At 33.9% G+C, this 12,765-nt stretch overlaps 1 protein-coding gene and 1 long non-coding RNA gene across 2 annotated transcripts in view; both read right to left on the bottom strand.

The window, feature by feature from the left end:
- The window catches only part of LOC140052613 (zinc finger SWIM domain-containing protein 5-like), a 53,269-nt gene that overhangs the window by 10,362 nt on the left and 30,142 nt on the right, over positions 1 to 12,765 (bottom strand). The window contains exons 5-7 of the mRNA XM_072098259.1: positions 5,108 to 5,275; positions 4,776 to 4,946; positions 2,898 to 3,035 (exon numbers count right to left, since the gene is read on the bottom strand). Of these exons, the coding sequence (XP_071954360.1) occupies positions 2,898 to 3,035; positions 4,776 to 4,946; positions 5,108 to 5,275 (477 nt within the window). The remainder of the gene's footprint in view (positions 1 to 2,897; positions 3,036 to 4,775; positions 4,947 to 5,107; positions 5,276 to 12,765) is intronic.
- Positions 9,645 to 10,604, bottom strand: LOC140052614 (uncharacterized). Its single transcript, XR_011845637.1, has 2 exons — positions 10,394 to 10,604; positions 9,645 to 9,984 (listed from the first exon to the last, which is right to left on the bottom strand). It is a non-coding gene; the product is annotated as an uncharacterized lncRNA (long non-coding RNA).

The raw sequence follows: 12,765 nt of genomic DNA on the forward strand, positions 1-12,765 counted from the left end.
GTGAACCTAACAAGCAGCATTATACATGATGTGTATGTGAGTCTGTGAACCTAACAAGCAGCATTATACTTGATGTGTATGTGGGTCTGTGAACCTAACAAGCAGCATTATACATGATGTGTATGTGGGTCTGTGAACCTAACAAGCAGCATTATACTTGATGTGTATGTGGGTCTGTGAACCTAACAAGCAGCATTATACATGATGTGTATGTGGGTCTGTGAACCTAACAAGCAGCATTATACTTGATGTGTATGTGGGTCTGTGAACCTAACAAGCAGCATTATACTTGATGTGTATGTGGGTCTGTGAACCTAACAAGCAGCATTATACATGATGTGTATGTGAGTCTGTGAACCTAACAAGCAGCATTATACTTGATGTGTATGTGGGTCTGTGAACCTAACAAGCAGCATTATACATGATGTGTATGTGGGTCTGTGAACCTAACAAGCAGCATTATACTTGATGTGTATGTGGGTCTGTGAACCTAACAAGCAGCATTATACATGATGTGTATGTGAGTCTGTGAACCTAACAAGCAGCATTATACATGATGTGTATGTGGGTCTGTGAACCTAACAAGCAGCATTATACTTGATGTGTATGTGGGTCTGTGAACCTAACAAGCAGCATTATACATGATGTGTATGTGGGTCTGTGAACCTAACAAGAAGCATTATACATGATGTGTATGTGGGTCTGTGAACCTAACAAGCAGCATTATACATGATGTGTATGTGGGTCTGTGAACCTAACAAGCAGCATTATACTTGATGTGTATGTGGGTCTGTGAACCTAACAAGAAGCATTATACTTGATGTGTATGTGGGTCTGTGAACCTAACAAGCAGCATTATACATGATGTGTATGTGGGTCTGTGAACCTAACAAGCAGCATTATACTTGATGTGTATGTGGGTCTGTGAACCTAACAAGCAGCATTATACATGATGTGTATGTGGGTCTGTGAACCTAACAAGAAGCATTATACTTGATGTGTATGTGGGTCTGTGAACCTAACAAGCAGCATTATACTTGATGTGTATGTGGGTCTGTGAACCTAACAAGCAGCATTATACTTGATGTGTATGTGGGTCTGTGAACCTAACAAGCAGCATTATACTTGATGTGTATGTGGGTCTGTGAACCTAACAAGAAGCATTATACTTGATGTGTATGTGGGTCTGTGAACCTAACAAGAAGCATTATACTTGATGTGTATGTGGGTCTGTGAACCTAACAAGCAGCATTATACTTGATGTGTATGTGGGTCTGTGAACCTAACAAGCAGCATTATACATGATGTGTATGTGGGTCTGTGAACCTAACAAGCAGCATTATACTTGATGTGTATGTGGGTCTGTGAACCTAACAAGCAGCATTATACATGATGTGTATGTGGGTCTGTGAACCTAACAAGCAGCATTATACATGATGTGTATGTGGGTCTGTGAACCTAACAAGAAGCATTATACTTGATGTGTATGTGGGTCTGTGAACCTAACAAGCAGCATTATACTTGATGTGTATGTGGGTCTGCTTTCTTCATTTGTCAGACCATTTCACTATCCTTTTTATTCATTTCCTTTTCCCTTTCACTTCACTCAATCTCAAGAGTTCCAATCTACCACAACTCGTGGTAATTGCCAGGTTTGTTTCAATTTTCACCATAATTGTAAACAGTACTATCTACAGTTTTCATCTGGGTTTCTGGCAATCATACGTAATAAATATAACAAAACCTAATAAACAAATTGTTGACCTCTGTTGAATTTCTAACCTTTGAAATCAAACTTTGTTGCTTGTTTGTAGTGAACAACATCACAAGACCTTATTTCTAATTTAACATTACTATTTTCTTGTTCATCTATATTAGAATCAATTTGTTAAACTAGGTTAATAGGTTTTGTTAAATTTATAAATATATTACATTACTAAACATTGTACAACTAAGAAAAAGTGTTTAGTTAGTTGTCATGAAAGTTGCATATATATCTAGGTCACAACATCTGCTTCAAGATATACTTTATCCTGTGATCACTCCTACAAAAATCTAATTAAATTAGTAAATTTAAGACTTGTATGTCCTATGTCAGTTCTATATATCAGATTGTTCTAGTTTGTGAATAGTTGATGATAGTTTAGAAATGGTAGTCACGAACTAGCAATCTTATCTTCAATGATTTAATGCATATTTCACAAATAGAGCTAAAGTATCTAATATGAAGAAAAGTCAGCTTCAGGCGATCAATGTTGAACATTTAGGAAACTAAAAGAAACGCAGATGAAAAACTGCCCTCAATTACCCCCATGTGTCAATTTATGAGAGAATCCTTAAAACTTTCAAAAAAAGAAAGTTTGATATATGTAGCCACTAGATCTAGATAAGAAATTAGAAGTAGATCTGTAAATAGATTAAAACGAAAGGTTTCACTTAAACAAATTATTGTTGCTTGGTAAATAGTAAAATACCATCACTCTCAAACTTCCTAGAAAACTACCATGCTTTGCTTTTAGATGTTGTAATTATCTACCTAATCTGAATAATATTATAATGCTCTAATGCTAAATACTGTATGTAATTTTAACATTTCAACAAACAAAATGATCAACTCTTTTGTATTTTACTAAGCAGGCTCTAATGCTAAATTCTGTATGTAATTTGAACATTTTAAAACAAACAAAATGATCAACACTTTTGGATTTTACTAAGTAAGAAAATAGAAACTAATATCAGTAATAATAAATTAGATTAAACAACAGTAAGATGATTTATTTTGAGAATACAAAGCACAAGTGAATAAAGGGATTATTCTATACATTATCAGCTTTCATTGTAGCATCATCAACATATTCTAGAAAATGAAATTAAATTATGACGATACCAATACATACCATATTTATGCTGTCTTTGGAGATCTTTCTGTTGTTTCTTTAGATGTCGAATGATTGCTACAGTAAGACGTAAGGCTTCTTTTGGATAGCCATGTGATCTCAAAGCATCTACCCTTGCGCATGCTGTAGGCAAGTGTTCTGAAAAACACAAATTTAAATAAATCTAAAACTGCGCTTGAGATTTTTATTATCTTATATATGCTTACTCAATTTATTTATTATAAGTTATCATAGTACTCCTTCCTTTATCAACTGGCTAAGTACAATACTTACGTATAGAAACTAGGAACAGAACTATTAATTAAGTACTCCGTTAACTTGTGCTTTTACAAAAACGAAATCTGTCATCTATACAAAATCGAAGCTAAATGAAATTCTTTCCAGAACTATTAATGATCAATTGATAAAACCAATGGAACAAAAATGGCTGAATTATAGGTCTTATTTTTATCTTATCTGTATTGAACTTTCAAATTTTGTTTTGTTTGATATGTAGAAAACAGATGCTCCAAAGAAAAACAATAATTTGTTATAATATGACAACAAGTTGTGGTGCTTATTTGCATAGTCTTTGTCTACAATTTAACTTGCACCTTAAAGCTATTACAACTTGACACGAAGAAGAGAGGAACAGGACCAGAAAACAATGACATGATAATGAAAAGGGAAATTGACACAATTAACTGACTGAATAGATCTTAAGTTAACTAGCACAAAAAGGAAAAGATATTTCAACAAGGGAAGTGATTATTTATCCTTGCATTCTTGTAAGCCTTTTCATTCGGCTTGAATAGGTTTCTCTGTTAGAAACGGATACTTGAGGCTGTGGGTTAGTGTTTGAAAAGCATTTCTTCTGATTTCAGAAATTAAATGATTTAAACAACAAATCTTTATTATATACATGTGTTATTTAATCTGTAAGCAAACCACACAAATATGTTGGCAGCTTACTCGGTAATAATAAGTAAAAATTGTCTATAATTATAAAGCAGCAATCTTTTAAACTAACTCATTGTCTGGCCATTTATATGAATGATCAGTTACTTTCTATTATCATAAATACATTATCTATGCGTAAAACACACCAGTCCAATGGTTTAAAATAATAAACATGTTGTTTACATAAATCATTAAGACAGCATTGCAATATTCTCAGATAAATGAAGTAGCACTGTAATGAAAATAGTCATTAATATGAATAAAACAAAATACCATACGCATATACACATACATTATATATGTAGTGCATATTGGAGTAGTAGTAACTATTTTACTATGATATATGCTGAAATTTACAGAGCCAGTGAGCTGAATCTCAATTCTAATAATGACCAGCCATTGTTAGTACAAGATTACTTGAGGGTTTTCATTTGTATTGTGATTGGATAAACTAAACAAGGAAAAGCCACATGCTTTGATACTAAGAGCATTGATTGGTAGGATCAAGCAGGGAAAAGCCATATGCTCCATTGCTGCATTTTCCCGAAGATAATTTTTGATGTATATTTCAACAAACAAATTTTCATTGCTCATATTTCAAAGAACAATACTGCTAGATATAATAATACATATTCTGCATGGCTAAACCATTGCTTTCATCATTCCTTTGTTTCATATTATGTTGAATAGTTTTAAAAAGTAAGGGTAAATAGCCTTTTAAATGTAAGGGTAAAATGCCTTTAAAATGTAAGGGTAAAAGCCTTTAAAATGTAAGGGTAATATCATTACTGATGGCTTATAGTCATTTCCTATTTCGAAGAATTCAACAATACCAAGCCAAGGCTAATTCTTAGATAACTATCTAAAGAAAAAAACATATCGATCAACCATAAGTCAGATAAATATTACAAAATTGAACACGCAAGCCGTTATACTAACCTGACCATAGTGGATGTGAATCCGAATCGAAACAAGATGGGTCAGACCGCTGCCCTCTATTAGAATGGTTAGGCCTATTGATGAGATTTTGTAAGTGTTGATTATTCCAGTTCATCTCGCAGGCATCAATTGCACGACTAAATATTGTTCGAAGTTGGCTACCTGAAGGACCTATATTATCAAAGAAAATGAGGTTTTTACTTGTAAAACAAACTATATTATACAAATAAAGAATGCGAGTTGAATGGTGAAAATATTTCATGAGTTGAATAATTGACTGCGGAGCTTTTTAAAAAGAATCTTAATCTTAAAAAACTTAGTTACTAACTGACCTGCTCCTTGATTCACTGGTGGATGCCCCTGGTTCATATTATTCCTCGCATCTGCATCTTCTGGTGGGCACACATCCATTTCAGACCACACCTCTAATTTTCTTTTCCAGAATCCCTTTTCTGCTTTGGAACAACTTGGATTCATTACTACAACCATCCATAAAAGTCCTATCAAAACACAAATAATTAGTAAGTTAAACTAAGTTAGTAATTCATAGTTTAGTTTAGGGTAATGCATGAAATAAAGAAACAAATAGTCTTAGTACTGCTACGGTATTATATTTTTGTTTATTATCTGCTTTCATAGTGAATCACTTGAAAAGAATCTATATGATGGCAAATTGATATATCTTAATTTAGTTATCAGATATTCCAACCTTCAGATAATTTAATGATCAGTTACAGGAAACCTTAGCTTAAAATTTATCAGTGACCCTAGAATAGTCAGAAGGGTGACCTAAGCAGAAAAACAACAAAATTGTTGTACAAGAACAACATCAATTGAAAGACAGACGGACAGTCAGTTTTTAACACAATTTTATTTAAATAGCCAAATTTGTGTAAATGATTGTAAAAATTTGGAATTAATTCTTAGTTTAAAAAATACAAAGATCTGAAATAAAATAAGAGGTAGCTATAGAAAAATCAATACAATGGGCACATCTCCTGGACCGTAGTTCCGGTGGTAAAAAAGTCTTCTGAGTTAAAACTGACTTGTGTGCACTTTAAAGGGGGGTTCCGGATTTTAAATGAATAGTAAAAAATGTAAAATATATTTGTTTGTCTCTTGAACGGTAACAGTTTCAATTTATATAAGCGTCCGGTGAAGCAGAACGAAGGCTGTGAAATGAGGCCAGATTACAAGTGCAGCTACGGCGATATGACACTGTGTTACAGAATAGGAAATTCGTGATATGGTCAATCTTCCGACGACTCGTTATCATTAACCATATCAATTACTTTTGTACAATTATACTTATCTGATGTAATTTTAGTCGGTCTTCCCATTTATAAAGTCAATTTTCTATGAAAATTCATCAAAACAGTGAAAAATTAGATATGTTTGCACTTTATGTTTGCCGATTTTCGCACTGAATAAGGGAAAGCCTTCAAAATCAATGAAGCGTAACGTATGTATTCCTTGCTGGCTGAGCGAGGAGAGCGAGACGATACACATGCTCTTTCTCTGCCCATGCCTGGCATCGTCACGTGATAAGCAGATACAGTATACTGTACAATACCAAACTGGTCGGGTCGAGTATACCCCGTCTATAATCACAACATGAATGATGTACAGTATTTGATTGAAGGTCGACTCGACCTACCGGAATGGTATAGATAATATAGCTCGAATGAGAGAGTTGGAATATTTGTAAACATAAGTATTGCTAATTTTAACAAGTATAGCCTATAGTAAAAGGCCTGGTAGTATCAATTCGCATAGGGTCTACTACACTAGCTAGCTCAATTTTTAACTGGGTCGGATCGGCTAGGTCTCCTTCCTACTACCTGGTCTACTTGCTTGATGCAATATCCGCTTGTTTGGAGAGTAAACTAGGCCTATTTTAGGCCTACTTAGACGATCAAAACACCATACGTGCGGACGCCGATCGGACCTTGTTTTGCCTCAATAATTACAGCCGATTTTGTAGAATGTTTTAGGTTTAGATTGTTTAGGAGTTTGGTTGATAGGATGGGTTTGGAATTCACTGAGTTTTGTTATTTATGGGCCAATCGTTTAGTAGTAGGCTAGCTATAGGCCCATGATGGGCCCCAATGTTTTACCGTAGCCATCGTGGCCAGAATGGCTCTCACCCATGAAAAAAAAATGATTTAGGCTAGGCCTAACCTAGTACGTGAAGCCAATAATACAATCTGTCTGTACTATTCGAGGTATAAAAATAGTATATGTTCATGTTCACCTGTTCATCCCTTTCTTTTCGCTGTTTTTGTATGCAGTGATAAAGTTTAATAAATAAAATAAAAATAATATATCATTTATGACTCCGTAATCTGTACTAAATTTTGTATTTCATAAAATGTCAAATAAATATATGCTACTACTGTTATTTTAACACTTTAGGCCTGGCTTAGAAAATCTACAAAAAAATGTATTTCACAATGATCGGGTGGTCGTCGTTTGACAGGGGAGAGAGATGTAAATTAGTTGAACACAACGTACATGACGTCGCGAGTTTGGAATCCACTGACGACGTGATTTTGTGAATATCTCATGAATATTAATGAGCTTCCCTAAGCTGCTGAAAAACAGACTTTCCATGAATTTACCCTAAAATGTATATGAAATTTAATTTTTTTAATTTCTCGTTATTACCTCTTCATTCTGACATGTCTATATTGTACAGTTATAATATTTTTTATTTAATAAACGATATTTAAAAGCAATTTTAAACCCAGAATCCCCCTTTAAAGAAGCCAGTATATGTATTTGATACTCATATAGTTGGTTCACCATTAATGTTGAATACACATATACCCACATTAATTATTAACATTAAATAAGCATATTTCAATCTGTGATCCTAAATCACAAATACCAGCATAAATTTCATTGTTAAATTGAGCACATAAGGGCCGCATACTAAGCATGCTGTATCTAATGACAAACAATATGGCTAACAATACAGCAAAGCTAAAGACAGAAAGCTGCTTACAATATTAAGCATGCTATCTAATGGAAAACAATACAGCAATACTAAGCACAGTCTAAAGGCTGGATACCAACATCTAATGGAAAACAATACAGCAATACTAAGCACAGTCAAGAGGCTGGATACTAACATCTAATGGAAAACAATACAGCAATACTAAGAACACTCTAAAGGCTGGATACTAACATCTAATGGAAAACAATACAGCAATACTAAGCACAGTCTAAAGGCTGGATACCAACATCTAATGGAAAACAATACAGCAATACTAAGCACAGTCAAGAGGCTGGATACTAACATCTAATGGAAAACAATACAGCAATACTAAGCACAGTCTAAAGGCTGGATACTAACATCTAATGGAAAACAATACAGCAATACTAAGCACAGTCTAAAGGCTGGATACCAACATCTAATGGAAAACAATACAGCAATACTAAGAACACTCTAAAGGCTGGATACTAACATCTAATGGAAAACAATACAGCAATACTAAGCACAGTCTAAAGGCTGGATATTAACATCTAATGGAAAACAATACAGCAATACTAAGCACAGTCTAAAGGCTGGATACTAACATCTAATGGAAAACAATACAGCAATACTAAGCACAGTCTAAAGGCTGGATACCAACATCTAATGGAAAACAATACAGCAATACTAAGCACAGTCTAAAGGCTGGATACTAACATCTAATGGAAAACAATACAGCAATACTAAGCACAGTCTAAAGGCTGGATACTAACATCTAATGGAAAACAATACAGCAATACTAAGCACAGTCTAAAGGCTGGATACTGACATCTAATGGAAAACAATACAGCAATACTAAGCACAGTCAAGAGGCTGGATACTAACATCTAATGGAAAACAATACAGCAATACTAAGCACAGTCTAAAGGCTGGATACCAACATCTAATGGAAAACAATACAGCAATACTAAGCACAGTCTAAAGGCTGGATACTAACATCTAATGGAAAACAATACAGCAATACTAAGCACAGTCAAGAGGCTGGATACTAACATCTAATGGAAAACAATACAGCAATACTAAGCACAGTCTAAAGGCTGGATACCAACATCTAATGGAAAACAATACAGCAATACTAAGCACAGTCTAAAGGCTGGATACTAACATCTAATGGAAAACAATACAGCAATACTAAGCACAGTCTAAAGACTGGATACTAACATCTAATGGAAAACAATACAGCAATACGAGTGTTGACAAAGTGCGAGGCAGCGAGGCATGCGAGGCATGCCAAATATTTGTGCGAGGCATCATTTTATCATTTCCAAAAGTGCGAGGCATGCGAGGCATATGTGTACAGCCAAATCAAAACCAGGCATTTGTCGTAAATGTGACATTTTGAGTTTTAAAGATATTTGTACAGAGCACATAATTTGCTTTAAAATACTGAAAAAATTATTCAATTTGGTCAAGTATTTTTAGAGTTATGATACAATAAGTAAAGAAATACAAGTAAGAATTAATTTTTATTTAGCAGTGAAAAATGCATTCAAAGATAAACAATAGTTCAAACAGGAAGTTTAAATGTGCTGGCAGACAGCGACTCATGTTCACCTTGACAACGCTAACTTCTAGTATACCTATGACTTTGAAATTTAGCACAAATGTAACTAAGACATTTTTCTATAATCATTGAAAATTTCAAAGAAATCCAGTAACATTAACATTGTCAAATGAGACTTCAAATAACAACATACGTTAGTAAACTTTTTTTTACTAAACTTATGTTATGTGTGAGGCTTGTAATAACTATAATAAGTACTATTAATAAAGTGACAATAAAAATACAACACATAGAAACGAACCAAAATTAAAGATACACAGACAGTTGATTGTGTTTGATGTGTTTAAATTTATTTACAATTGGTACACTTTAAATTATAACATTTTGGTCATTTCAGGCTGCGTGTTACAACAACAGTATTTTCATCTTTTGTGCCGGGTCTTTTAAATACATACATATTTTTCTATACAGTTATTTCACGGTTTTATTCAGGGTTACGTTGCATAATAGAATACATGTTTCATGTATCAGAATCAAAGTCATTTTTGTAAAGTTATATTAAGCACCGTATCACCATTATTGGAGTTGTTTGAGAAGAGAAAGTAGCAACAGCATCACCACCACTGTCAAAACTATTGGTATTACATTACAGTATTACCAATCAAGATCTGAAAACAGAATGAAAAATTAAATTAAACTTTTTTAAACACATTAAAAAATCATTTTTTTCGCCTAGGCCTAGACCAAGGTATGCTAGGTGGTTTTACTAGGCTAACTTGAAGTACTAAGCTGGCATACAGTTCATCTCTTATCTTATGCCAAAGGCTAGGCCTAATATTTTGATCAAAAGTGTTTCTGTGTTCACCAAACTGAGTGTGTCGCGCTAGAAAGTCATTTCGTACTTTCTAACCTCTTGTTGTTTATGATTCGCTAGCGAAGCCAATATTTCTACTTTTCATATTATATAAATCATTAAACTATTCTATGTTGATTTATTATTATCTAGGATGCATAAATAGCAAGTATAAATTAATATTGAATGTTTTTTACAGTAAAAATGTTTTGTTAAAACCTTACCGCTTCCTCAGTGTACTTTGAATAGCTGTTAAAGGCAAATTTAACGCTTCAATGACTTGAGCCACTCTGTTAGCCAATCAAATTGCCTGTTTCAGGATTCCGTAGCAACAAGACTGGTTTGCTTATACCAAAAGGTTATTAAAGAATGTGTTTGATTGGCTATACTATTATTTTACATGACCTACAACCTTTATCTTTGGAAAGATTATTTCACGAGCTTTCTAAAAATACCACACATTAAGGGGTCTTCTCATAATCAAAGAGGTAAAAGTTGGTTAGAAATAGACACAAATTACAGAATAGAACTTGATTTTTTCACCAAAGACGAAAAAGGGGGTCTCATTAAAATGTTATTTTCATTGATTTATACTTATAATTTCTTTAAAATACATAGATTTTTGGAATCTACGGTAAATTTTCTGTAAGATTATTTAAAAAACTAAAAATGGTCAAGATATAGGTTTTACACATTCAGAAGCATTTTACAGAAATCCCTTGCTGCCGACAAACGCCTGGTTTTGGTTTGGCGGTACACATATAGTTTACAATTTCAAAAAGGTGCGAGGCATATCTTAACGTGCTATTATGCTATATTATAGGCCTAATAATCAATCGATACAAGCGTATCTAAATAGATTCGTGTATACACTCATCATGTTGTTTATTTTTATGTAACGATTGTTTTTTCATTCAAGTCATATCGTGTCAAATTTTACTTTTACAAAAGTGCCCAAACTACGGTTCAAAAATCTGAACGACAGTCTTCAACTTTCGATAAACAATAATTGTTATAGCGACACACTCATCAAATGACTGCAATGTTTGTTGGCATTTCGAGCGTGTTCACTCACATGTCTCTCGAACATAGCAGAGTGAAAATAATATTTTGTCACACCCCTGCGCCTAGATCCGGTAGACCCGAGAGATGGAAAATCCCTCTGTACTATTTAGCAGGTAGCGGAATGATTCAGCCCTCAGCTCAGAGGATTGTGGTGCATTCCCCTCCTATAGCACGTGGTTTTAGCAGCAACGCACAGACTTCTCTCTGAGCGGCGTGCCAAAGACATTTTTGACATTCCATTCTCTAGGAACAACACGTGTACCTCTCTCGCAAATAAGGTGAACAGCGATTGCCAGGACAAGTTCAATAACTGGCGGTGAATAAAAGGTAACTGATATGGCGATCCAATAACATGCCGCAAAGAAAAAAATTGCGACAGAATTCTGGAGCGCGTGTGAAAAAAGACTTACGTCCGACAATTGTAATACTAGGCCTAAAATTAAACTTTAGCTAATATGCTTAGCCCTAACCTAGATAAGAGGCCTATGTAGAAAATAATTTAATCAATTTTGATATAATAATAATTGGTGTAATATTTAATAATGATACACTATTCCTGTTTTAGTAAGCTAGGTATATTACGAACGATTTTTATTTATTGTTGTCCATGTACGTACTAATAAACCTGGCGCTAGTTTCCTTCGCTTGTATTTTTACTCCAAATTTGATAACTAACTTTATCGTGTGAATACCACACCTTAGAAGTATACCTCATGAGTACTTTAATGAAAGAATCACATAAAAAGTAACAAATAAATCCTTAAATTAATGATTTTACAGGCGTGTTTCTCGCACACTGTTCGCGAATTTCACTTATTCAATGTTCAATATTTTTGTTTCTATGGAGCGTCAAAAGAGCAACGATAATAGAGGACTAAAACTCAGTGGAATGCGTCAATTTCTCATGCATTTATTGGTGAAATATATATTTGTTAATTTGTCAATAAAAATGCTGTAATATGTTACTGCTGATACTGTTCTGTTTTCAAAGAATAATAATCGATCCTAAATCAACATCACTACCTAGTCTAGACCTAGGACATCCTACTAAGGATATTATGATGAATTTTTCTATTTTATTCTTTAAAAGGTTACCGAAACCGTGTACATTATCAACAGTACACCGGTGAACAGTAACATTTTTCCTTACTGACAGTGACAAAATCTATTGAAATTGTACTTGATTTTCACCAAATAATGCGTTAAATATAAATGGATTCCACAGAGTTTTTAGCCCTCTAATTAATTTTGCTCTTTTGGCGTTCCATAGAAACCAAAATATTGAACATTGAGTGTGCGAAATGCGAGAAAAACAACGTCTGTAAAATCACCAATTTAATGGATTTATTGTTACTTTTATGTGATTTTTCTTCATTAAAGTAGGCCTACTAATTCTAAGCTGTGGTATTCAGGATAAAGTTGGTTAAAATACAAGGCAGGTGCAAAAGGAAACTAGCCTAGCGGGCCTAGGCCTAGGCTACTTCAATTTCGGTGATTTCCTGCCTTGCAATTTTGAGAAATGATAAAATGA

Source organism: Antedon mediterranea, chromosome 6 (assembly GCF_964355755.1).
Source record: "Antedon mediterranea chromosome 6, ecAntMedi1.1, whole genome shotgun sequence".
NCBI lineage: Eukaryota > Metazoa > Echinodermata > Crinoidea > Comatulida > Antedonidae > Antedon > Antedon mediterranea.